The sequence below is a fragment of the Amborella trichopoda genome, chromosome 8 (assembly GCF_054954075.1).
Source record: "Amborella trichopoda isolate Santa Cruz 75 chromosome 8, AtrichopodaSantaCruz75HAP2 v2.0, whole genome shotgun sequence".
Classification (NCBI taxonomy): domain Eukaryota; kingdom Viridiplantae; phylum Streptophyta; class Magnoliopsida; order Amborellales; family Amborellaceae; genus Amborella; species Amborella trichopoda.
Genome location: NC_142343.1, coordinates 41,374,685 through 41,402,571, shown reverse-complemented (window position 1 = coordinate 41,402,571; position 27,887 = coordinate 41,374,685). Strand labels below are relative to the sequence as shown.

At 34.6% G+C, this 27,887-nt stretch overlaps 1 protein-coding gene across 2 annotated transcripts; it reads right to left on the bottom strand.

Moving 5' to 3' along the window:
* Positions 1 to 1,736: 1,736 nt before the first annotated feature.
* ETG1 (E2F target protein 1 (ETG1)) lies at positions 1,737 to 12,022 on the bottom strand. Of its 2 annotated transcripts, none has more exons than XM_020666907.2 (14): positions 11,562 to 12,022; positions 10,425 to 10,538; positions 10,224 to 10,331; positions 8,961 to 9,092; positions 8,652 to 8,696; positions 8,127 to 8,234; positions 7,649 to 7,807; positions 7,227 to 7,301; positions 6,854 to 6,967; positions 5,579 to 5,781; positions 5,153 to 5,288; positions 4,290 to 4,520; positions 3,620 to 3,687; positions 1,737 to 2,324 (listed from the first exon to the last, which is right to left on the bottom strand). In XM_020666907.2, exons 1-14 carry the CDS (start codon positions 11,724 to 11,726, stop codon positions 2,210 to 2,212), a joined length of 1,773 nt encoding a protein of 590 aa, XP_020522566.1. In that variant the 5' UTR covers positions 11,727 to 12,022; the 3' UTR covers positions 1,737 to 2,209. The 2 variants fall into 2 exon arrangements, with proteins under 2 accessions (XP_020522566.1, XP_020522567.1); XM_020666908.2 differs by having other exon boundaries at positions 10,470 to 10,538; positions 11,562 to 12,005.
* Positions 12,023 to 27,887: the final 15,865 nt, after the last annotated feature.

Sequence of the window (27,887 nt, the reverse complement as noted above, 5' to 3'; positions counted from 1 at the left end):
CTTTTTATAAGCTTATGGTTTAGAGATCTTGGTTTCGATAATTTGCTGGAAAATCTTAATGCAAATGATCTTCTTGGTGCTATAATGGTTCTAGCAAATAAACTAAGGGACTTTCCCATTTATTGAGCAATTGTCAAAGTTTGAGTAGTTTGCAGGCTCACAATGATAAATTTTATTGCGAGATTGCAGCGAAAATTTGATATCGCGAGATTTCACCAATTTGGGCAAATAACATAACCAGGTTAGAGATGTTAGAAACAATTTAATCACTGGAAAGATCCTTTTCAGTGTTCCAACCAATTAATTTAAGTGATTTTTAAGGGAGCAACTCTGATTGTGGTCAATCTGCTAATTTTTAGCACCATTACCAGTCTTTTAGGAGGTTCTGCTGTTTTCTCCTTCATTTTATGATCTCTAAAAGGAGCTTTTTTAATACCAATTATCCTTTCGTTGGATCATTTGACAGAGTGCTGGCTTCCATGGAGACCAAATCTCCTTTTACACCATCTCTCTCTCTCTCTCTCTCTCTCTCTCTCTCTCTCTCTCTCTCTCTCTCTCTCTCTGTGTAATGCTGATGTTGCAAGTACTATGCATTAGTTACTCAAAAGGCCTAAAAACATAAAATCAAGAACCAAATCAGTCCCTCGATGGATTCGACTAGTTGAGATTCAGGGAAAAGGTAAAATTACTTATTGGGAAAAAAAAAAAAAAAAATCCCATAACATGTCTGCTTTCTAAAAAGTAAAGGGAGAGAATCATTTCTAGTTCAAAGTTTGACTTCAAAGTTTAAACTTTAATGTTCAAAATAAAAAACAATTGTTTTTAAATTGTAGAGAGAAAATTTGAGGAATAAAAAAACCAATTGATTTAAAAATTAGGCGTTTTGATCCTAGACCGGTAAGGACCTTGGAAAATTAATTAGAAATGTAAAATTTCAAGAGAAAATAGAAGAAAAAAGGGAGCATAATTGAAAAAAGTGGACCAAGATTCCAAAAAAGGGCAAAAAGCCCTAATTATCAAGGTTCTGGTTCGTGAGATTTAGGGGTGTGATCCAAAATTTATCGTTAGAGATATTGTACTCCAATGAGAGAACAACAAATTGAATAGATTTCAGAAAAATCAATTAAAAAACTAAAAAGAAATCTCAAATAGTAGATCTGGACTTGGAAAAGACTGGCTAAAAAACTCAAATCAATCTTGAGATGTCAAAGATTTGTTGTTTTGAAGTGAAATTTTGTTAAGATTATTGACCAGTGAGAATTTATTTCAAAATAATTTGAAAAAATTTGATGAAAAACAAGAGAAAAACCAAACATTTTCAATTTTGGTTTACAAAGACATATTCTTAGTTCTGAGAAGAACCGGTACATCCCTGACTTATCCCCATCATCCTGAAGAATTTTTTATCCCTAGTTACTTATCTTTACACTGACTTTTTAAGATTTTTTTAATCCCAATGCCCAAGAACAGCACATCATTAGACAAAAGAATTTGTCAAGACGTAAGACAATGCACTGAAAGTATACAAGAATACAAGCATTTTCATGGATATAAACAGCACCTCAAACCGATCAAAGGGCAGCCAGGATCGTCATTCCTCTGCTTAAAGTCCATCAAAAGTATTGTTTCTAAAAAGTCCATGAGCAGAAGAATAAACATCAGTCCACCAGCTATTGACATCAGATGGTTGATAATACTGTCGAATATGATCCCAAAAGTTTGTCTAGAGAGGAAAGGGAAATCAATGGAGAAAGCATTTGATTAGCACTCGTGCCAAAATGTTTATATACATATATTTCAACGCTTGTTAAATAATCTAAATGGGCAATTCTAGACTTCTAGTTTTAATAAAATCAAGGGCCATCCCTATCACTTGGGCATCACTTGATAGGAAACATGTAAACTGACTGGAAAACTTCAAGCTTAATGAGGATCAGGCAAAAAAACAGCACAGAGACCACATTTTCCAGTACTAAATGGCTGAGTCAAACCCACCATCAATCTCTCTCTACATCATGAGCTTTTATTACAAAGCTTTTCTATACCAATCGCACTTGAGAGGAAACATGTAAGCTGACTGGAAAACTTCAAGCTTAGTGAGGATCAGGCAAAAAAACAGCACAGAGACCGCATTTTCCAGCACTAAATGGCTGAGACAAACGGACTATCAATCTCTCTCTACATCATGAGCACTTACTACAAGGCTTTTCTATACCAATCGCTCTTTCCTGAGCTTCTCCATTTCTTTCACCATTTGCCAGTGCTCTGGTTTCAGGCTGTTTTCCCCATAACTTATTGACATTAAGCGAGCCATTGCCAACCACCTAGAACAATATAAGAAACCTCTTCAAATTCCCAGTCAAGAAACAACAGATGGCTAGTTTTTTAGGGCAAATATTTCAAACACAACAAACTCTTAGATTTTCCTGCTTACACTTAGGCAATAACTGTTAACAATACAGCCATATGTTACATACATGAAGATATGCAATTACAGTTTACAGAAAATACATATACTAGTAATGATTTTTCACCACATTTTAGGTTGTAACTTACAACAAGCTTGAAACAGCATTACGGTTAAGATGGAATGGCCCCTTCTACAAGAAACCTAGGGACCAAACCCCATTTTACCTTTTGAAGTCCTTTTGCATTTTACCTTTTGAAAGTCCTTAAAAAGGACAATATGAAAAAAACAGAAAACCCTTTCTAAAACCCATTGCCCACGTGATACTAGAGACCACCAGCTGTTGCCTCTACCACCCAGAATCTTTCTTATATTACTCCAGTAGCTATCTCTCTTCTCTCCCTATGCTCATCTTTTTTTTTTCCTTAAAACTCTCTCTAAGCTCTTCAGTAGCTTACTCTCTTCTCTCTTTAAGTTTTTGGTATTCACGGTGAGTGGATTTTGTGGAGGAAGTCAAGAAGAGGACAGGAAGATGTAATCATGTAAGAGGAAGAAAGAGTTTTATGGGTTGCCTCTATTCTCACTAGAATTTCAGAACCCTCTCCCTCTCTAACTCTTTATTTCTCCAAGATTTTGGTGGTGAAGTAGGATATCAATCAGACAGGATATCTTTGCTGGAAATACTGAATCTTTGATCAGAAAAAGATTTATGGGCCAGAAAACTCTTGATTCTTGCTAGAATTTGGGAACCCCAACGGTAAAGAATGCCGGGAAATGGAAGATGGGATAGAAACAGGAGTTAAAAATCACTAGAAAAAAAATTCAGGTTAATGGGTAGTGGTCAGAAAAAGAGAAAAACCCAGTCCATGACTCTGGCCACTTTTTTTTTTCTATTTTTTTAGATTTTTTATTTTTTATTTGATTTTTATAGGGGAATTTTTATGGCCGGAGAGTTGGGCACCCAACTCGCCTAGGCAAGTTTGGGAACCCAACTCACCTCACCACTAGGGTGAGGCCAAGTTATATGGAAAACAGATCCCAAGATCACTAATGGCTTTTTCAAATTCTCAAAGATGGCCAAAATAATCTTATGCCAGGCTTTGGTGATCTGATCCATGCATGCCCTTGCCATACCAACCCCTTAGTATTGTATACCCTTGGTATTGCTAAGGGAGAAAAACCTGATTACTACAAAGATGGGGCATGACAAACCTGCTTAATTCCTCTGTACCCAAGCTCCTGTCTGCTTGCCTTGCTGCAACCATGTCATCTTGAACCACCTGCATATAATAACATCAACTAATTTTGTGAAATGCTCACCCCCTATAAGGCAATGGCATGTACACCCATCACCACACCCACAGAGACACATGCACGCACACATGCACGCCCACACGCACTGGAGATGCTTGCAACTACAGTACTAACAGTACATATAACAAGTACATAGACATCACCAATGTGCTAATAACCATTGATTATTTGTAGACATTTATATCCATAGTTTAGAAACCAGCTTCTCAATACATTCTGTTCTGTATATTAGGACAAAACAACTAACAAAATGAAATATCAGTAAGAACATGGTATTATATGACAACAAACATTACAATAAAATTTAAGTATCAAAGAATAACATCTATCATGGTCTTTACGATTTTGAGAGATTGCAGCTTCCATAAATCAATTTGCGTCCTGGATTGTTCTCTATTAAGAACTTAAATCCCAGCATTAAGCATGTTCTATTCCACAAAAAAACAGGTCACAAAGGTTGGTAAAGGGGGTAGTGACATGTGATCATGGCAACCCCACCTTATCTTGGCTATAGAGAGAGAGAGAGAGAAGAGTCTTACTAAGAAGAAACATCAAGCCCATTATGTACCTTTTGCATGGCAGGATCAATTGTATGGTACCGATGTGATCTGAGGGTACTTAGGTACCAGCGCCAAGCTTCCAGTTCTGAGGAGCTGGCATTAAGGTAGGACCCAACTTCAACTGGCCGGAATGGTAGCACGAGATCAGCAGGCAATATGTTAGACTTCGCCTCTGAGAGAACCAGAACCTGGACATCGGTATCCATTGCCACCTTATAATACTCAAACTCATACTCCACCTAGGGAAGTTCCACATGAAAAACCAGTAAATAAGATGAAATAAGATGATGCAAGAAATTGACTGCTAAGGTCGATTAACAAAATAACCATGCCTGCAATAAAGTTGCATTCTGGTTTTCTTGAAAACAAGAGAAACAATTCCAGCAATTTCTAGAGCACAATGAACATCCTGGTCTTCCATGGAATTAATTAAAGGCCAATTATTTGTATAAAGGTTAAAAAAATAGCATTTGCAAGCATTATAATTTGGACATTGCCTCCCAACAAAGTTGTTTAAGTCAATTCTATGACAGCTACAGAAGCAATCATTAATTTCACAGCTCCAAAGAATTGGCTTACATCCAATCTTTCTTCCTTTTTAAACAGATGGAAGTCATCTAGATTATATCTGACCATTTATTTCACAGTATATGGGCTCAATAAGGTGCAAGCAGAGCAAGTGTAGAGTTAAAAAGCATAAGACTACACTCACAAGGCCAAAAACAAAGAATGTACCCAACCTATACCACCCTTAAGACTTGCTTAGCCAAGGTCTTTCTGGAACCATCTAATATCCATTCACTTATTGTATGTACAGAAACCACAATAAGGCATGCACATAACATGAAAGCAACAAAGATGTATCAGTTACCCTTTGAAAATCAAGAAATTGTTTAAGTATCCTGATATTATCAACTCCAGTTGCATTAAGAGTGCCCGCTTTCAACTCAGTCTCATCAATGGTTAAGTGGGTGCCTTGTGCAAGCTGCAAAGCTCCAGTGACTAGTCTGTAGACACATAAAATTTGTCCACGAAGTGAAAAAGACAAATATGTTCAATAGAAAATAGGAATAAGTGTAATCCAATAGCATATTAAAACCTATATCCAGAGGGTCATTTCCACAACATGAACCAACATGCACCCATCCGATGGTTTCACTCTCTCCACCATCCATCCAAGATGGCATTGACCTCATTGGAGAACAATGTACATGAACACAACGATTCAAAAAACTGATTTTTCTTCCGATTTTTTGTGAATATGAAAACAAGAAATACTAGAGATTTATTTATTTACCGATTTGTTTGATAATTCTTCTTTGGTGCAAGGGACGTGGTATTAAGGTATTCGATTGAGAGAGGAATGGAGTCCGAGAAGGGCAGCAAACATTGAATTGCATTATCAAGTGACTTGCCAAAGAGTCCCATGTTCTTCTTGTTGAAACCAGTTAAATTAAGAGAGAGCTTCCCCACAGCTACAGGCTCAATTCTTGTGTGTATCTGCATCACGTAAAATGGTTTCTTCTCTTTAAACAACAAAAATACAATAACGAGAGAATCACAAGAAATGATCTAAAGAACCATCAGAGAAATATAAGATGGTTGCAGCCAAGGAAGAGTATTCATCGACCATCACTCCAAGGAAGAATAAAATCCCAATAAATGATCCATTTGGGCATTCTATGCTAAGGGACTTGCCCCGAGTCGCCCTGATAGGGATCCAGCGATTCCAGGCCCAAAACCCCTGGGATCACCAGCGTCTCCCCTTCTTTCATGGGTTTTCTTGTTAAATTCCCCAGTTCAACTTGGGCTCAAAAAAGCCAGACAGGTGAATCGGGATTGAGACCCAAGGAGGTCCATACCCAAGTCTGCCTTTCTAGTCACTGCAGAAAAACGGAAAAATACTAAAATCAAATGGACAATGGAAAATCATGGTCCATGGGCATCATGAGCTCTAGAACAGGATGCTGCCCATATCGTGGGTCTAACTGACTCTCCATCACCCATTTCATTGAAAGTACCCAAATGGACCTTTAGGTGCATAGTATTCTACATTCTTTTTACTCAGTAAGTTTTTGCATTTAATCGCCTCTTTTTTAGTTGATTCTATGTTATGGGACATCAGCCATATCATTGGTTTCCCCTTTGGTTTGTCATTCAATAAGATGCCCTTCTTCCATTTCTAGAGAAGAAAGAAAGATGGAAAAACTTTAGCTCCCTTGCAAAATTAGCTAGATCTGGAAGGATTGTATTAACAAACATGCAAAATATCATGAACAGTTGGTCAATTAGAAACACAGATACCCAGTGGGTGGGGGGAAGGAAGTAATCAAACATAATTCAACACTCAAAGTAGAGGCAAGCATTCATGCATTTGTGAAAAAAGACGCAAAAACTATAACACAAACCTTAATGTTAACTGGATAAACAAATCACAAATCCCAATAAAATTGGTACCATATCATACACAGCACAAAGGGGCATAGAATCATATGTGATATACAACAAATGCATAGAGTTTATGGAAAAAATAACTTGAAGCAAAAGTTAAAAGGGTGAAAAGGTAGCTTACTTGTGATAAGAAATGCAGCAACAAGTATTTTGCTGCAAGCCCATCATTACCAAGAACAGAGGTAAGACTTTGTAGAAGAGCTTCTCGGATCCCCTTAACCAACTCTTGACCAGGCTGCAGATTCAAAGCCCTCATCAATATTGGCTTGAAACAGCATCTCTCAAATACAAAAAATTAATATTTTGCTCACCGAATGTTATAGATGTACAAAGGAGGTACAGGCAACCCTAATGCTTGTATTTTAGTCATATTATACACAATGACTGTCATAAATTAACAATCATTGTCATCATCTGAGCCCAATCCCAACTATTCGAGGTCGACTATACAAATCCTGTTCTAACATAAATTAACGATAAAAGAGTAAAATTACCTGAAGTCCCAAGGGCGTAGAGATAAGGTCTAGGAGGGCCAATCTCCTGGAGATTATGCACTGGAGCCTTGGAACCTGCAAATAAAATCTTATCTTTGAATGCCCTCCAAGCTCAGCAAAACATTTTGCAAAAAGGAAGGAAAAAAATGCACTAGACAGTATATCATAAGGACAAAAAACAAGTCAGAAGCCAGAAAAACAATATATATATATATATATATATATATATATATATATAAAATAAGAAGAAGCTGAATAGGCATAAAGTAATAATTTTTCACTATTTTGGTACTTTACTTCAATGTATAAGTCCATAAACCCAGCATATTTGACTAGAAAGCAAAATCCATTGGTGCAAATGACTTCCAATAAAAAAAATTAGACATCTGCTTGAAAATGGTCACAAATATATCAGAACATACCTTACTGGGCGGTAAGTGAGCCAATACATCTTCACATAACGCATCAGAGAGTTCATCGTGGTTGCTATTGTGATTAACTAACTCCGGATCAAAAGTGAAAACTCCGATAAACTCAAAGATATCGTTAAGCTTAATATCCACATCTGGCCCATCATATATCTGCAATGAAGGAAGCAACCATTCAAAATATACACCATTCCATTGATTCAAAGCAGCCACCACAAAGATTATAATATGCCAAGGGGAAATAAGTTATGAACACAGTGTATCATGAGTATGGTCTCCCATCATCTTCACCATCCAACAATGGACTATTGAGTTGAACAGTTTTCTACCTAAAGTCAGCCCTGCCCATTGTTCGATTAACATGAAACAAGTTCATCACCACCATCTATCATCAGGATTCAAGACTGACAGTGGAGAAGATAATACATTACAAGCCATACATGTAACATGTGTAACTTGATAAATATATTACCTTAACTAGACAGGGAAGAGAGCTGGAATCAAAATTCGATGACATGCAGTCGGCAAGATTACTCTCAAGTGCCTCCGATGATTGACTACAAGAACTCCCTTCTTCCCTCTGAAATAAGGAAAAACTTAGCTCTTTAGAGCAGTTAATCAGCAAAATCTTGGAAAATTGCAGAAGCTACTCTCTCTCTCTCTCTCTCTCTCTCTCTCTCTCCAATTTGACAATTCTCATTGTCCATAAATTAAGAACAATTTCCCATTTGAAACTAAACCTCTTTCACAACTATTCCAAGCAATTGAAAGTGATCTGAAATCAAGACAACTAATTTCAATAGTCTTTCCAACATTTTTATTGTCAACATTAATTTCACATTGTTATTTTCATCTTTGAAAAATGAAGTTTCTAAATTTGTTTCTTTTCATCATCGGTGAATGAAAATATTCACTTTACAATTGGACATGAATGTAAAAAGTCACAGCATCCAAAGGGTTCCAAATACTTTCTCAAGAAAAGAGATATGATGCTTACCGTTTTCTTGGCATGGGACGACAAGGCCAAGTCTGGATCAGAGCCCTGACAAAAAGATATCTATAAATACAGGAAAAACTACAACCAATAAAACTATGCACAAGTCAAAAGATCTGAAAAGAGAACATGAATAGTGCCTCTGTCTAGGATAAGTATTCAACACATTAAATCAGATAATTAAGAAATGAGGAGAATTAAGAAATTCCTAATAAAGTTAATGAAATAGAAATTCCAAACAGGAAGAAAAATCTCAATTGAAACATTGAGGTGGTCTTGATTTGAAAGAATAATAAAAAAGTTTGCAATTACATCAACTTCCAAATCCATGGAATCAGGTTCTCTTGGACGCTTCTCTCTTTGATGTGAGACAACACTAGAATGACCCCTTAATGAATTTATGGGTGTGAAGGCTGCCTTGAACCATGAATTCTGCCCTGGAACCTGCCCAAAACACAGAAAAAATTCCATAATAAAATGATAAGTGAAGCATATGTGTACAAAAGGAAAATGCTTCTAACCAAGCTTGCACAAGCTTGTACATATTAATGAAGGTATCATTGCATGTCAAATATGAATCATTTGAATCTGCTACTTTAGGATAAAACCAGCATTTCGAGACTAGGGGCGAGGCGAGTTTTATCCGCGTAGGCTGTGCCGAATTTTAGAACTACATGTACATTTTTATGTCACCTATTATGCTATGAAAGCGTGAATGTCGTATTGGTTAGCTTGTGCATGTTCTTCTTACAGTGACAGGGGTTCGACTCCCCCCAAGCGAAGGCACTTTTTTTTTGTTTTCTTTGTTGGGATTAAAGAGACCTGAAAATTATATATAATGTCACTTCTATGTCATAATACAAGAATGTCATACTGGGTAAAATATACGCATGGCTCTTAAAGTGATTGGGTTTCGATTGCCCCCAATGAAAGACACTTTTTTATAGGGTTAAAAGAGACTGAAAAAAAATGGGGACGAGGGGGGGGGGGGCGCTCATGGGAATCAAACCCATGAGTTCTTAAACGTACAAAGGCAAACCAACCATTATGCTATCTAAAGTTAAAACTACAATGGTTAAAAATGTTGTACTTTTGTGCACTAAACAAAATTGAGTACCGCTCATGGTAATTGAACCCATGAGCTCATAGAGAGCAATATATATAAACTGGATGAGACAACCCATACGCCACTTAGAGTATTATGCTAAAGTGAGGTAGGTTACTTTATTTATTATCATATTTGCTCCGTTTTTGTCTTTTTTTTTAAGTGAACATGGCTCGGGTGACTTACTCAGACTCGCTCGAGAAACTCGCCTCGATAAAAGTCCAACTACATTTGACAACTGTAAATAGATATTTCATGAACACAAGGAATTTCATGAACACAAAAAGACTTCTATTTAACTACCCAAAAAAAATGACCTCTGTTTAAATCATCATCGCATTTAAGAAAAGATTATAAAATGGGTCATCATCTCTTCGTTGCAAAGTTTAGTGAAAGACTATACAAATGTTGCTCCTTGATTTGCAAAAATTACTTCTAGGATGGTAAATAAAAAGAAAGTAATAACTTACAGGAACGCAATAGAGGAGACGCCGATCCCAGAGGTGCATTTCAGATGAAGGACCCATCGGCAATGAAGAAACATCTGTGTACTTGTTTGTTCTCCATGTTGAACCATCCTGGAATTCAATAAGAAACATGCCATGCAAAAACAACAGAAGTAATTATTAAAACAATCACAGGCATCACAAAGAAGAACAAAAAACACTTGCCTTAAATGCACCAACATAGTATTCATCATCGAACATATCTTGTACCATTCCAACAAATCGAACAAGGGAATTTGGTGGAATCCCTAGCAAGTTTACTGAATCCAGAATTGGTACCTGTACCAATGAAAGCCTCGATTTGATCAAAAAGGTGGCTTGGGGAGAACTAATTTTGTACCAAGTTAAAATAAACTAAAACAATTTCAACTGGGTTTCACTAGTGACTTTTCGCTTGTTCTGCTTCAAAGAACATGGCAGAAACGTTATGATTTTCATTGCAAAATATATCTGTCAATATTTTCTGTAAGATCCTGCATTTGCTAGAATACAGAATTGGTAACCAGCATAAAGGTCAAAGAGAAGGACCAAAGAATTTTAAACAATTGAGTAAATATAATGAAAAGCATTGGAATGCCCCAGTCTTTTGACCCACCTCCAAGTGTTGTATAGCTAGTTGTTTCAATTTTCAGACAGACATATACCACCGCGAAACAAAGAGGATAGAGAGGTAGGTAATCAATTGCTCATATTAATTGAAATGTAACATGACAGTGTGGAGGCGTTAAATTTGCTCATAAAATGCACTTGGGAAGGTTCCCTTAATTCTAGGGCCAACTGCAACAAGTATCAGAACACACGTGTTTGATTTTGAGTTTTCGGTCAAAAGTTATCCAAAAGTTTTCTAGAGAGAGAGAGTAGCCCTATGCATCTCTACAATTGGGGTTCAGGGGGCGATCATTTTTCTGAACAATTCTAGACCACAAATCCCAAATTTTCTAATAACTAGAGGCTCTAATATATATTTTTTTCCCGCCAAAAACTCAAATAGAAAATAAAATTCAGGTTTTAGATCCTTAACAAATGATTTAGGGTTTGGTATCATCTCCAGAAAAAAAAAAATACAGATAGGCTACCCCAACTGACAGTAGATCTCAGAAAATGGAAACAGAAAACAAAGCCTAGGCTCCAATCTAACAGAAATAAAAAAAATAGCCATGAAACTTAGGGATTACAAAGAAAGAAAATAAACCAGAACCTCCATTGACGAATTTAAAAAAAGAGAAGAAGAAGCTAGGTTTTCTGAACAAAGGCAACAAGATTACTTAAAAATACTTAGGGTCTCGAAAACTATGAACTCACATGAGATAGTCCCCCTTCCTCGAAAAGGAAACGCCGGAAAACTTCGCCTGTAAAATCAGCCCGGCTGAGGCTTGCCGGATTCCGGCCGGACTCTATGGCCTTCTCAAACAATACGCGAACGGACCCAAGGGGGTTAGCCAAGCAATCAAATGCTGGGCCCACCATGATGTCAGATTCCGGCAACAAATCACTGTGACGATAATATTCCGGTATATTTTCCGGCTATGGAAAGGCGAGGGTTAGGGCTTGATGACGAAGAGGGAAAAGACTGCTATTTTTTAGGCCAAAAAGATGCCTTTTCCCGCCAAACTGCTCTCCCGCCAAAACTTGTTTTCCCGCCACCACGCGCCCACGTGTCTCGAATCAATCGAAGTTCAAGTTAGAGCTTGAAGTTTCGCTCGCAGGCCGAGTTGGCCCGAGTTGCTGGTACAATTCGGGGTGTATACAAAATACAAAAAAGTGATAATTTTATAAAATATGGGAGATATCTTAATTCAATAATCCAAAAAAATTGAGACATCGAGAAAGATGTTGCACATAGAATTAAAGTGAAGTGGGCAAAATGGAGATGTGTAATTGAAATTTTATGTGATCACCGCATATCAATAAGGCTGAAACATAATTAGTAAGTCAAGAAATAATAAAATATCAACATACCAAAATATCAATAATAAATCAGTCTTATTTCAACAAATTGAGCTGAAAAAATCAGGTCAAAATATAGATCGTTATAAAATAAAGCAAATTATAGAATCGTGAATACTTCGGATTTGGTTAAAAAAACATAGTCAAATAATCGGATGTGAGTACAGGAATATAATTTGCAAATATTGTATAGATATACTAAAGCCATTAAACAATAATCTTATAGCCTTAAGAGTGTCATTAGAATAAGGGTGTGGTTTCTATAAGGTTGCAACCTTAAACAATCCAATTAAAGTGCACCTCCAAATTTTATCAAAATATAGAATTTTAGTGTAAAAACATTAATGGAATTATCTGAAAATTTATTTTTATATCTAATTATAAATTTTTAAATTTTTAAAATGGTTAAAATCAAATAGATCTATAAACATATGAAAAACTTGAAAATAGACGGTCTAGATATTGTGTTGCAAGATACACTATTTTTGGGACTCAAACTTTTTTTTTCTTCATATTCATACATCTTGATGTCGAGATGATCAATTAGAGATTTGTTCAATATTAAAACAACTTTTTCCAATGTATTTTTTAGGTGCAACTGTAATTCTACATTTTAAGGTTCCAACCTTACGTAAATTTTTCCCTTAGAGCAATAGTTAACAATATTTTGTTGAAGCTTTCAATAAATCCAGTACCAATGCTCACTATGTTGTCACAATGCATAACATATCATAGATTTATTGGGAGCATAAAATGAAACAACGATAATAACAACATTACTAAATACAATAACTAATCAGTAAATAATAAATCAAGGTATAAGACTCAATATAAAATGGCAGGTAAATAAAAAATAAATAAATACCCAAATATGTAAAATAGTGGTCAATCTAAAATGTTATGTTCTATACACCAATGAAATAAAAAATAAAAAAATAATATACAAAATTAATCAAATTTCTCTATGCATAGAAAACAATAAAATGCTTAAGCAAATTCGAATCTCGTACTGAATTCCTAGCTACCTAAATCGTTAGTATCATTGAATCTCTCTCTTGCTCTTTATGAGGACACGGAGTTTAAAGTAAAATAAAATAAAAGATTTTTCATTTGATTACTTTTCTTCTAATTCTATCAATTATTTTGAGATATACAATTGTTTTGATTACTTTTTCTAGGGAATATATTGCTTGCATTTTTTCATTTTTTTTTTTTTTAAGGAAACTCATTGGTGAAATTTATGATTATTTTTTATTTTTTTAAATCAATATTCTCAATTCACTGTTAATGTACTTGTCTTTAAACCAAATTTGAATAATAGTAAATTAATAAAGAAATAAAGTTATAACGAATAAGTTTTCTTAAAAGTTTTTTTTGAAAAAAAAAGATAAAATACAAATTTATATCAGTTCCAGTCAAAAACAACGATATTTTTAATATCTTTTGAAAAACTCGAAGTTTTTCATGGATTTTTAAAATCGAAAAAACCGTGTTTCAAACAAAGACTTGCTAATAATTGGTTGAAGGGCAAGTTCTATAGGATAGCGGTGAGACCGACATTGCTCTTGTTGGGTTCAACATTTAAATGCCTTATGAGTGCTTGTAAAATTAAATGATATAGTGGAACATGAACTTAGTAGGAGTGTGATCCCTCGTGAGCCACACTAAGCAAATGACGTTTGCAGATACCGGATTGTGCTTGACGATCTATATCAGTCGGTTGGGAAAAACCCATGTTACCTGGGCATAAAGAACAAACTGATAATGGCTCTAATGGGTTAGCCCTTTATGAGGTCGGATAACATACCCGGATGAGTGAGCTGAAGAACTACGTGACTCTTGTGTGTGTTGGTGGCCCATAGAGACGAGGGTCAAAGCCTCATCCATGTGTCATCACACGGTATGCATATCGATAGATCGTTCGAGAAAGTCATAAATCCACCTTTTAGGGTGAAGCGCATGCATGTGCGAAATATACCCTTATACACCATAGGAGCTATGATCGTATCAAGTCTAGGTGACATTGACTCGTCTCGAGGGGAGGACCTGAAATCCACAGACTGGGATTGCGATCCCTTTGCCTCATTGGCCGGACTTTGGTAACCCACTAATAAGCCCCTGCTTGAACCGTGGGTCATGAGAGATACTAGGTCGGTCTGATAAAGCAATTGTGGTTTGTAGTCTATAGTTAAAGGTGGAGTGCCCCCATGGTTGTTGATTCATAAACCATATGGATCTTTTTCCTATCAAATTAATTTAATTGTGTTTTTTTTATGATGAAAATTATTTTAAGATTATTATTTGAATTTTCATGAACCCCTGGATATTTTATTTATAATTTATGAATTTATAAAATTAAAGATATTGATTTTACAATTGTTTAAATATTTAAATAATATTCTAAAATATTTTTATTAATTTTAGATATATAAAAATATCATAGGGGCCCATTATGCACATGGGCCCGCCATATTTTATAAGGTGGGGCCATGAGTGCCTCACTTGGGTGGCACGCCCCACCCTTATTCTCTTTCATATTTTTTGGTGATATGACATATGACCATATGGTTGGAAGATATTTACTAAATATTGACTTGATATATCTTTGAAAGATTTTGTAGAAAGATTGAGTAGACATGTAGTATTTTATGGTGTGTACAATATTTTAATTAGATTTAATTTATTTAATTTTTATTGATGATAAAATGGTTTAGGAAATGGGGATAGTGGTTCATGCACCTTCCATAATGTCAATGACCTATCTATGGAATAGATGGCTCATATCTCTCACCCTACAAGTTACCCTTGATCAACGGTCTATGTTCAATTTCACAAGAAGAGGCAAACCAAAAAAAACCCTAATAAACCCTAATCTTATTCAAAGCCTATAAAAATGGACTATTTCTACCAAAAAATCTCTACATCTTATATTTCTATCTCTCTCTTAATAAAGTTTATATCTCTCATGTTTGATATCTCTCTCCCACATTGTGAAAGAACCTAAGGGTTTAGGTTATGAAGTTATTCTCTCTATATCTCTCAAATATGGATTTATGGCTAACGGTTTTAGAGTTTAGCAAAAAGAGAATTCATCTCTCTCAAACTAGGTTGCTAAGAGAATGCTCAAATAGGTTCATGTTTCATTGGTGTGGCTTGGTCGAAATTTGCTTTCCCTATTCGAGATTTAAGCTAGACTGTTGATCCCGCGCCATCGGAAGGTGGTGACTCAGTGTGGGGTGTAATAAGCCCGATTGAGGTAATATCCGGCATTATTCATTTTGTTTCTTGCATTCTTATATTTTATTCTCAAGCATAGTGCATAGTTGTTTCAATGGCATTAAGTTGTTAAGATATTGGTTTTATTATTATGCTTATTTTATTTTGAAATTTATCTTATTATAATAAAGACCACATGTAAGTGATATTTTGCCAAAAGAAATAGATGACAAAAAAAAAAAAAAAATGTATTCCCCAGTAAAATATCACATAAGTTTTTATTTCAGCTCTATGGAGCATAATGTAAACAAAAAACAATATACTTATAAAATGAGTGTAATGAAGATGATGATGTTGAGATGGATGAGTGGTAAGACCAGAAGGGATAGAATTCGTAATAAATTTATTCGAGAGAATTTAAGTATGGCACCAATAGATGATAAAATGAGATAGTAGACTTAGGAGGGCTGGTCATGTGCGGCACCGACTAAGTACAATACTTATTATGAGGTGTGATTAAATTCAAGTATAATGACTGAAAAGGGAAAGGGGTAGGTTTAAAATGACATGATTGGAAGTAATCAAAAAAGATATGACAGATATGATGACTTATGGCCTCTAATAAAGCTGAATGGATAACCAAGATTCATATAGCATACCCCAATTAATTGAAAAACAACTACAATAATGATGATGATGAATTTTATAAAATATGATAATGGTTAGTGTTGGGAATGGGTTGGGATCGACCCTAACCCAACTAGTTATAAGTTAGACTCAGACCCAGTTGGGTCCAAGTCAATTGGACCCGGACTTGATCAACTCGGTTGGGTTGGGTCAAGGTCTATAAAATACAAATATAAAAATTATTATATGCCGCGCTAGCTAAATAGTTTTTTTTTAAAAAAAATCTCATCATCGTTATAACATTTTTCTAATTAATTGAGGTCGGCTACATGAATCCCGCTCCACCATTATGCTCTATTTAATGTCATACTCTCAATGAAGCTATAAATCCCTATATATTTTCAGACTATTTTCAACCACCTCCTTTTGAACTTATTACCCGTTGCGCTTTTCAATCATTCTATTTGAACTAACTTGTACTTCTTGATAGGTGTTGTACTAGGTCAACGCCACTTTGAAAAAAAAACACACTTTAATATATATAAAAGAAACTTAATATAACGATGATAAAAAATATACAATATATATTTTATACTTAATATTATTAGCATGTATTTATACTAGGGAATATTTCGTATCAAACCCTAATTTTTCATATTATTTCATGGTAGACCCTCTTTCCATTTTTCTTTCAAGCGGCATAAGAAAATCCCTAAGGATTTCACCATATCCCCTCGTATTTTATTTCTCTATTTTATTGACTTTTGACCATAAAAATTAGCCCCAATAAATTTTTTTTATGCCATTTCATCTCAATAACTTTTTTAACCATATTTTTCCCTTTCCACCCAATAAAAAAGTTATTGGGCTGAAATGGTATAAAAAGACGCTGATAGTTTTTTGGGTTTTCTTATGCCGCTTAAAAAAAAAACGGAATGATGGTCTACCATTAAATAATACGAGAAATTAGGGTTCTATACAAAATTTTCCCTTTATACTATTATATACTCAGTCAAGTCCGGGACAACATTCAACTTGTATCCAAGCCTGACTAGACCCGAGTCCCATCAAGGGCAAATGAACCCAGACCTAGCACTTTGGCTCCAAAAATCTAAGTCTAGACTCAGACCTGACTGGGTCAAGCCATTTGATCCATGGGTCAACCCCACCAAATCCCTCTCAATGGTGCATAAATTTCCATTATATGATTTACATGTTTTTGGAAAGGGTATGGTTTACATAAGGTTACAACCTTAAACACTCAAATCGATGGGCACCTCTAAATTTTATCATAACTTAGGTGTAAAAACTTACCAGTATAGCATGAAAGTCCTTTTTTTTTTATCTCTAATTATAAAATTTTAAACTCAAAAAATGGTTCAAATCAAGTAGATCTATAAACATATGAAAATCTTGAAAATGGATTGTCCAGATAATGAGTTGCAAGATGCACTATTTTGTGACTCGAAATCTTTTCTTTTTATCATATTCATATATATTGATGTTGAGATGATCAATTAGAGGGTTTTTCAAAATTAAAACAACCTTTTATGATTGAAAATTTTTATGTCACTTTTAATTTTGTTTTTCTTTTGTACCTTAATTTATTTCATATTTTATATGATTTTTTAAAAAAAAATTAGGGAAATTTTGCCCCTATACGGGACTCAGGCCGCGTCCGGTCACTCGCCTCATACTAGGTCAATTACCTTGGCTGAGGCGAGTCTCTTAACACTAGTTTTAACTTTAAAACAATGTTGTATAACTAAGGGAAATTTATGAAAAACACTTCTAGAATTTGTGCCATTTATTTTCATTAATTTTAAACTTAGACGTAATATTTGATGGGATCTTTAAAGATGGCCAATAAACATTGTAAAATATTAAATAGTTTAAATCTTATAAATTTTTATGTTACTAATAATAACCTGTGGGAAGTAAATATCAATGATAAATGTTGGATTAGGGTTAAAAAAAGAAAAGCTGCAGCAAGGTAATGGGTGTGGAAACAGTGTTTGGTAGAAAAAATAACGCCCTCGTGTAATTGGTTTATGCTATCGGTTTTTCTACACTACATCATTATAGGAATATGTTTATATAAGGTGTCAACATGTAGAAACAGGGTGCACCAAAAAAATTTACAAAAAAATGTTATTTCGATGTTGAAAAGCCCTACAGTTGTTCATTTGAATATCGAGATAAGTGTATGTTGGAAAAGAGAAGGTTTGAAGTCATAAAAATAATGCATCTTGTAACACATTGTTTAGATCATTGATTTTCAAAAATTTTGAGTGTTTATAGATTTGCTTGATCTACAATATTGTTTGTGCTTTGAATTTTATAATGAGGTGTTAAAAGATATTCTTAGAGTATCATAATTGTTTCAAGCACTCGAACTAGGGCTAACAATGGGCCAAGGGCTTGGACCATGCTAAAGGGATTCTGAGCCATGTTTGGGTCGAGTGAGGCCAGACTAACAAATATAGATAACAAATAAAACTAAAAATTCGAAGATAAAAGGTAGCCTTGCAAGTGGCCCTAGCTTAGGCCCAACCTGGGCCTCAAGCTATAGTTGCCTAGCCCTAACTTGGGCCTTGGGTTGTGGTTACGTGGCCCTAGCCCGGCCCTTGGGCCTCATTTGGTGGCCTAGGCCCCATTTTTTAGGGCTTGGTGGGGCCTCCGGCCGATTGTTAGGTCTATCTCTTGTTCAAGATTCACTCTATCTAAAACAAGTTTTAAATATCTCTCTCATACGGTCATACCCTTATCCTCCAAACAAAAGCAATAAAAATAAATGGCAGTATATTGGGAGTAGGGACTTTTAGCATCATAATTAGAATAATATATGAGCAGAATGGAGAACTAGGATTTATGTAGCCAACCCAATTAATTGGAAAAAGGCTAAACTGATGATGATGATGATGATGAATTAGAACCATGTATCGTAGAAAAATGCTTAAATAATCAGTGCTCTGAAACTCGACGATTTGTGATCCAGAATGCCGCTTCGGATGGGAATCAATCAGGGCCGAACCAATGATGGCATGGTATAGTTCCCATCCTGGTTCCCCCTAAAACTCCCTCTCTTATAAGTTTTTTCTTTCTTTTTACGCATGTTTAATGTTTTATTAGGACCCTTTAATCCCCACTATATGAATCTTATTTTTTATTGTTATTGTTATTTTATTTATTTTTTAATATTTTTGGATCACAAATTTAGGCCGATCCAAACTCTCTCCTAATCGGCACGAAACACTGATCTCTCATCTCTATTCCACATATAAACCACTGTCCAGGAAGAGACTCGTATATGTTTTACAGCTCAACCGCTGTCCAGGAAGAGACCCTTGCCGATACTTTCTATCATTAAAAAGGGAAACCACTAAAAATTTCCATAAGACCTGCTTCTCTACGAGAAACCAACATTTCAATCTATATGAGGTACGTCAACGGTGTTTCTCTCCGTTAGAAACTCTCTTATGTTATTTTTATTTTTCTGCACTATTTTGGAGTATATAAAGTAGTTTAGGTATCAAGATTTGGCTGAAGTGAGATGAAATTAGTATTACCACATCTCAAGTTAGATTCTTACTATTTGAACTAGCCAAATAATATCAACCCGATCAGTGATTTAATATTAAATATTGGGTGGCTTAGCCAAACAATGGATATTTGCGTTGCTCACATAAAAGCCCCAAGTACTGAAACAATGTGGGGATGGGGATCCTTTTTACATATTCCACCATGAATATTATCTCGTGTTCATGTGGCCTCCATCATTTAAAGAGAGACTTCCCACTTGGATTGTAATCACCCGGCAGTAGTCTTGCTATGTATTGGTAGGTGAAATGGTGATGAAAACTCTTAGCGCAAACTGACGGCAATTATTTCCCCCTTACTACTAAGAATAAGTATGCATTTAAGTTTTTTAGGCAAAATTATCCTTAGAATACAAAGAATTAGAAGATTGATTTGCGTACAAATAGTTTTAGAGCACCAGAATCGCTGCTTTTTCTTGAGGCCGCTGAAACGGGATAAGGTAAATTGACTTACAAAAACGTCTTATTTTTAACTATGGAGGAACTTCAACTACTTCCTGCCATGAAAAATTTCATTTTCACAATATAATATTTGTCCCTTCCAGGTAAGAATCAGTGTGCATCTAAGTTTTTCAAGCAAATTTGCTATCTGGATATAAAGAAAAATAATATTCATGAACTATATTGGTTTGCACAAATGCATAAGTACAACAAGATCTAGAGTATCAAAGTTATCTTTTTTTTTTTTTTTTTTCCAGGAAAATATTTATATAGAGCTGAGGCACTAAATAATCAAATTAGAGCGCACCTAAAAAATTTCACTAGAAGAGGGTGTTTTTATGCCCAAATATATCAAGGTGCATGGACATGAGAAAAAAATGTATTTCAAGTTTAAAAAATAGTGTAATTTGTAATGCATTTTTGGACCGTCAATTTTCAATATTTTCAAGTTTTCATAGATCTGCTCGATCTACACTATTTTTGAAGCTTTAAATTTTACAATTAAAAATGAAAATATGTTTCAAGGCTATCACAAAGATTTCCAGTATTGAAACTATATTTTTCGGTACTATTTAAAGGTGGGTTTTACTTTGATTGTTTAGAGCCTCGGCTCTATGCAAACCACACCCTTATAGAGGGAAAAAGTTTCCAATAGTTTTGGAAACGGTAGAGAACAACTATTAAAAAGAACTATTTGAATCCACATTTATAGAGAAATAGGCCTTTCATCTTCATCCAATGTGAATGTTCAATGCTTCTCTTAGATAGAGTGGAGTAACCCCAATGTGAATGTGCAATTGTCCTCTTAGATAAGGGGAGTGATTCATGCATCGATTGTGTAGTAATATAATGAAATAATATTAAAAAACTATGTTAGAGTCATTTGTTTGATCCAAAATTTTAAATATACACTATTTGGATTCTAATGAACAATCACAAAAAAAAAGGAAAATTTCAAAATATAGCCCAGTTAACATAGGCAGTCAATTTCGGTCAGATGCTTAGATCTAGGCTTTAGAAGGATCTTATTTGTTTCTAAATTTTTTAAATAACTTTATTGTCATTAGATTAACAACATTAAAATAGAAAATTTTGATTTTGAAGTCATCTATTGAAATTCACCAAAATGGGCGGTCTATATTCATCGTTTGATGACTTATTCTGATTATATATATATATATATATATATATATATATATATATATATATATATATATATATATATATATATATATAGGGATGCAAATTAATTTCTTTTCAATATTGATTATTGAGATGAAGAGAGTGTATATACAAAATTTTGAATCATATAAATACCACAAACATGGTTTTTTATAAGTGTGGTTTCATTATATTATAATGATATAGTGACGTGATATCATTTTCCCTTAGGTAAAGAGATATAAACATCAAAAAATGCACATGAATAGCATTCCCACCACTAGAGTGGCCGCTAGGGCACATGAATCTTGAAGTGTATCAAAATCCATCAAATATTTAATCTTGACTAATTTCCAACTAAAATTGTTTTTACTTCAGATCAAACCATCTAAAGCACCGGTAGAAGTCCAACTTGTCGAGCGAGTTCAGCCTCAGCAATAGAGAGAGAGTATGCTTTCAATATCAATCGATTGCTTTCAACTTCAGCTTTCAATCAAACCTACCACTCCAGGTTCAATTAGAAAACAGGCATTTAATGAAAACTCAGTTATTCTAGAAAGTCGCATACTCGACCTTGTCGGCCCGCAATCCCCCCTTCTCACTCATCGTGACTTTGAAAAGTGCTCAAAGAAAAAGATGTTTACGATAGTCCGAAACCATTGGTGTTGAATGGTCCAGGGTCTACACATGGATTCAAAAAAGAATAATGATTTGAAGATTTTTATGGCACTGATAAGGTAGGGGCACCTCACCATGGCCTTGTGCATAGGTTCACCGCCCATCGTTCGATTGGTGGTAAGGATGATCTGGACTGTCAATTGTATGTAGCTGCTGATCCATGACTTGACATGAGAAGCAAATGTGCACACATGGTGCATAACGATCTAAGATTGGGAAGTGTATATTTGTTTAGTTGGGGTGCCACCCTACTTATGACAATGACGCATCAATAATCATTTTTGTCCATCAGATTTCAAATCAGACGGTTGTAAGTTTATCATTAACTAAATTTTTTTTTTTTTTTAAAGTTTTGTTGACTAAATTGTAAGTTAAAAAATAATAATTATGTGATACACCCAAACCCATCCAATTTGACATCTAATGACTGGTACCAATTATGACATCCTTGTGCCAAACATCAAAATAGTATTATAGTATATAATCCCTTGATAATAATAACAACAAAAATGATGGTGGTGATGATTGATAGCACAACAAGATTGTTATATCTAAAACTGAACAGTTGGGGTGTGTTTTTGTTGGATTTTGAACGCGATTAATTGGACCTTGCCATCTGATTAATTGTGGCTCTTCTGTTTCAAAGGTAAACAATGTTGTTATATAGAATCGAGATTGTATTTCTTTGGCATAAAGAAGCTACAATCACTTTTAGCTGTTAGATATCAAATTGGATGGCTTAAGGTGTGTCATAAAGTTTTAAAATATTTACTTTGAACTTTGAAACCCGTTAATGACATTACTCCCATGTCTGATTTAAATTCTAGTGGTTTAAAATGATTGTGTCATCCTTATACCAAAAACCACAAATTATCGTATGTTGTTCCCATTATATACAATAATCAGATAAAACACACTCCCAATTCCTTACTTAAATAACACTCATCCTATGGTCTGAAGTAGTTTTTACGGTAGCAACAAAACAACGATATCGTTCCCATCCACATTTTCTTCAACAATGGCAAGAAGCTTGCCTGGTTTTAATAGGGAAATAGTTGTTTATGAATTCTCAAATGAGTATCAATCCTGAGGCAAAGATTCCCAATCATTTAATTGTGCAAGACTTTGGAACTCAATATGGTTAGTAGTTTCCATGCAAGTAAATACTGTTTTAATTTTCAATGTGCCTCTGGTCCCAAAAAAAAAAAAAACCAGCTACCTCTTGACTTAAGGAATAAAGACTTGTACCTGAATGAAAGAAGAACAAAGCTTTTCTAGATAGGAGCTGGAAAGGTAGCATTCATATTAGGGTTCTAGATGGATGCCCCACACAAGTACAACTTCATTTTGAACCAATAACGCGAATTTTAACATCAAAGTGGGGGGAACCTAGTTTCATTTTGACTTTTGAGATACAGTCACTGCCAATCACTTGGTTTTAGATATTCAGAAAAATCTCTCTCTCTCTCTCTCTCTCTCTCTCTCTAATCCCTCTCCCAATGGCTATGAACAAGTGAAATCTCTGGTCGAACCAGGATCCGACCTGGGACCAAAGAGGTAAACTTGATCCGGGTCTGGGTATGGGTCAAAAAATTGGACCCGGCATGTTTGATCCGATCCCAACAATATTTGAGCCCGCATTTGCGTCCGGGTAATATTTTTCTGGTCCCAATATATGAAATATAGTTAAATACATAAATATTTTAATTTTTGGATCGGGTCGGCATAATATTTTTATGATCCTAATAAATAAAATATATTTAAATACATTTAAATATATAGATATTTTAATTTTTTGGATCGAATCCAAATCCAGGTCCTATATGATTTTTTTCGGACCCGACCCGACTCGACCTGTTCCCACCTCTCTCTCTCTAACATTTAATATCTTGCAGGAGGTTTTGATTTTTCTTTCCATTCTCCAACTAACATTTGAAAAGAAGCAACGTGTTCTTTAAGTCAAGCAAGTTAGAAAGTTGGGCAACCAATATCACTATACAGACTAAACAGCCTAAATTAGGTCATGCAGATTTTTATGCAAGAATATTAAACTAGGGGTTAGGTGTAAATCCATTTGCACATATGAAGCATGAGGTGGAAATAATCCACTTATAAAATAAAAATATTGCACATACCCAATGGAAAATGGAGTTTTTTCTTGGACTTGTATGAGGAAAGAGGATGACAATCCCCGAAAGAAAAATGGGAAATTTATCATTATAAACCTAAAAGTTGAATTATCAATATTTTATCACATGTGTAAAACCAATGTTGATATATCATATAATGTGCTATTTTATTTATTGGGACTAGTCTGGCCAAGGCACTCATTAATAGTACAACCAGTCACACTAGCTAATTGAGTCCGGTCTCCATAACAATGATCTCAGATATCAATTCATTTTTCTAAGAAGATGGCATATTTTCCTCGGGCATATTTGTTTATCACATATAAATGGGGTTATGTCTACTAACTTAGCAAAAAGGAAAATGGTTTGATAGGGCTGCAGCCCTATCAAAATAAAACCTCACCTCATAACTCATCGAAAATTGCAATCAAGCATTGAAAAACCATCGCGTCGATCATCTTGGCTTGAACGTTATGGGTGTAGAAAAAAATTAGGATTTCAAAAAAAAAAAAAGGGTACGTTAGTGGGGATTTGAGCCCCACCTTTTTGTGAGAATGGAGTCATAGACTGCATCATTGGGCTTGTTGATACTAATGTCAAGGCCCCAGCCCATTCTAAAAAAAAATTAAGATTTCAAGCTCTCAAAATAGTGTAGATTATAATAAATTATCTAGATCATACGTTTCGCCCTAAAAATAAGTGTTTATAGATCCACAAGATCTTTACCCTTTTTTGAGTTTCAAACTCATTGTCGATATTTAAATTTGATTTTAGAGCCATTATGGAGATTTTCATTGCCAAAATTGCTTTCAGGACGAGAATTTAAGATGAGGTTTTATTTTGTTTTCATAAAGCCTAGGACTTATAGAAACCTCATCCTAGCAAAATATATATATATATATATATATATCGGCCTTGGAATTATATCCCACCCTAAGGTGATCCTAACCCTATGGACTCTAATCCCAACTTACGAACTCAACTAGAAAATCATTAAAATCAATGTATGAGATGTGTTTCTTCGAAATTTCAAGTGAAATTTGAACTTGGTCTAGTGAAATAGCTAGTGCCAATGTTTTGGTCATAGGCCAATTAATAAGTAATGTTAGTCAAGACAACTGTTTTTTAAGTAAACAAGGCTATGAAATACTCCGCGATTAAACAAGGTTGTGAATGATGGACCGCCACTTATTTTTAGTGCTTGGTTTGAGAGCTTCAAAGTATTGCAAAATAGAAGACTCTCTCTCTTTCTTGAAAGTCTTGATGTTCATAATACTTTTATCATATCATTGTTCAATCTCTCTCTCTTGAAAATCTTGATGTTCATAATTTTTTTATCGTATCATTGTTCGATTAGGAAATTCACATAGGTCGAGCATCTCCTCAAATAATTCCTATTCCTTAAATGTATTTTTGTCATTCTCTAGATATTATCCGTGTCCCTATATATCGACACGTGTTGAGGTGTCGACACATGACACAAGGCAAATGGTTGCTTATTGTGGTAATACTAACCTCCTTCAGAATAATCTTTATAACCATCCAATTGCCCTTTTTGGGTTTGCGAACCTTGAACAAGCAAGGCATCTCAATAATTTGACATACTCGAAACAAGTATAGGCACTCAGATAGTTGGGGTTACTTAAGTGGTTCAAATTATTGAAATTACCTACTTATTTAAAATTCCTAAATGTGAACACGAGCAGTTTGGGCTTTTTTTATTTTTTTTATTTTTTTGAGGAGCTACACAAATGAAATATAAATTAAAGGGTATACCGTCTAATATTAACTGGGATGTCTTGATCCCCTTTGTTATAAGATTCAACCACTTTGATCATATTTTCCCCCTCTAAATGCCATGTTTCATGCCTTCGACTCTTAACGTCATCTTGTGAATTTAATATGGATTTCTTCTCATAAACTTGCCGTCTATCTGATCCACTTCCTGCCACTTGCCAACCACTCTCCATCAATCCTTGCAATTGGAGTGTCTCTTTTTGTTCTCTTTCTTTAATATAGTAAAGAAAAAGTTTATATAATGTTCATACTTTATATGGTATAAGTAAGATGATTATCATCATTATCATAGGTTTTTTTCAACTATTTAGAATTCGTTACATTGTAGAATTAATATGTATCTAAAAAATCCATCAGAAAATGTCATTTCGTTATTGAACAATCATCTAATTCATCATCTCGATTTGTACATCTTGCAACATATTATCTGGATCGTCCATTTATAAGATTTGTATGCTTTTATAGATCCGCTCGATTTGAACTATTTTTTTAGTTTAAAATTTTATAGTTCGTCCATTTATAAAGATTGTTTAGTTTAAAATTTGTAGAGATGAAAATAGATTCTCGAACCATCCTAACAAATTTCACCACCAAAATTACATCTTATGACAAAATTCGAAAGTGCGAATTAGTTGGTTTGTTTAAAGTTGCAACCTTATACAAAACCACACTAGGAAACAACCGCGAAGTAGACACTTATAAAGGCCACAACAAATGTAGCGGCCGTTTCCCGTTACGTTATGTACAGGGAACGGTCAACCGTTAAGACTGAGAACATGCATTTCTATGAACCTGCATTTCTATGAAGAACATAGTTTTTGACTTCACAGTACAAAACTCCATAAAGGCCAAACCAACAGTTGAGGAGATCTCGACCGTTAGTATAATATACCGTGATCGTGCGCCACGTGTCCATTAGCATGTGGAGTTCTCGTGTCACGTTATTTCTTGGGAATTACAAGCTGAAAAAAAACCGCTCCAACCAGTCAAGGATGGCCACGTGTCAAAATTGCCACAATCCACGACCCAGCTGTCTTCTTTTAAGCTGAGTTCGCGGCTAAATGTTGTCAGCATAATTAATAACTTTTTATCTTTATTTTTTTTGAAAAAAATAATAATAACAAAAAAAACATTATTTTCAATTATTCACTTTTCAAATATTCTATTCTAGTCATCCCTACGCCGGCTGTGGAATATTCTACTACGAGAAGGTCGAATTAGTGTTTGGGTACGAAAATATCCTCAACTTTCTATGAAAGTGCATAAAAGCCCTTTCCCCCAATTGATTTGGGAAGTGTCCATCGTCAAAACATGACAAAAAGCGTGACCTTTTTTTAATTATTAAAATCGAATTTGTAGTTGACATTTTCCAGGTTGTGGATTTTATTATCCCATTCCAACGTGGATAACGTCCGCGGGAGGCAAAGTTGAGACCGTCCATGCTATTTTTGGCATGGAAAAAGAGCTCATAATTGGAATTTCATTTAACATCGATATTAAGTACCCTTGTAGGGTACTTTTCATTTTACATATGGAATACCATGGGAAATGGGTTAGTTGCCCTAATTCCTAGTAAAGTGAAAAGGTTTAGTCATGTTTTTAAAGATTCAGCATTGGGATTTGCATAAGGATGCAACCTTAAAAGAATCCAATTAAGCCGCACCTTTAGATTTTATTATAAATGTAATTTTGATATATAGTTATTAATATGGCTTTAGAATCTATTTTTATATATAATTATAAAATTGTAAATTTTAAAAATAGTTAAAATCAAGTAGATTTATAAAATATGAAAAATCTTGAAAATGGACGGTCCAAATAATTTATTTGCAGGATACACTATTTCACATATTCGTTTTTTTTTTTCTTTACATATTCATACATCTTGATGTCGAGATGATCAATTAGAGGGTTTTCTAACATCCAAACAACCTTTTATGATGGATTTTTTATGTGCATATTTAATTATACGTTTTAAGGTTGAAACCTTATTAAAAGTTTTTCTTTAGCATTTAAAAAATATTTTAAGTCAC

Excerpts from the sequence above, each read along its gene's own strand:
- ETG1 (XM_020666907.2), bottom strand. The coding sequence starts at position 11,726 with ATGGTGGGCCCAGCATTTGATTGCTTGGCTAACCCCCTTGGGTCCGTT. Across the intron at positions 10,332-10,424 it reads ACTATGTTGGTGCATTTAAG|GATGGTTCAACATGGAGAAC; the intron begins GCAAGTGTTTTT and ends ATTGAATTCCAG. Across the intron at positions 2,325-3,619 it reads GGTACAGAGGAATTAAGCAG|GTGGTTGGCAATGGCTCGCT; the intron begins GTTTGTCATGCC and ends ATATTGTTCTAG.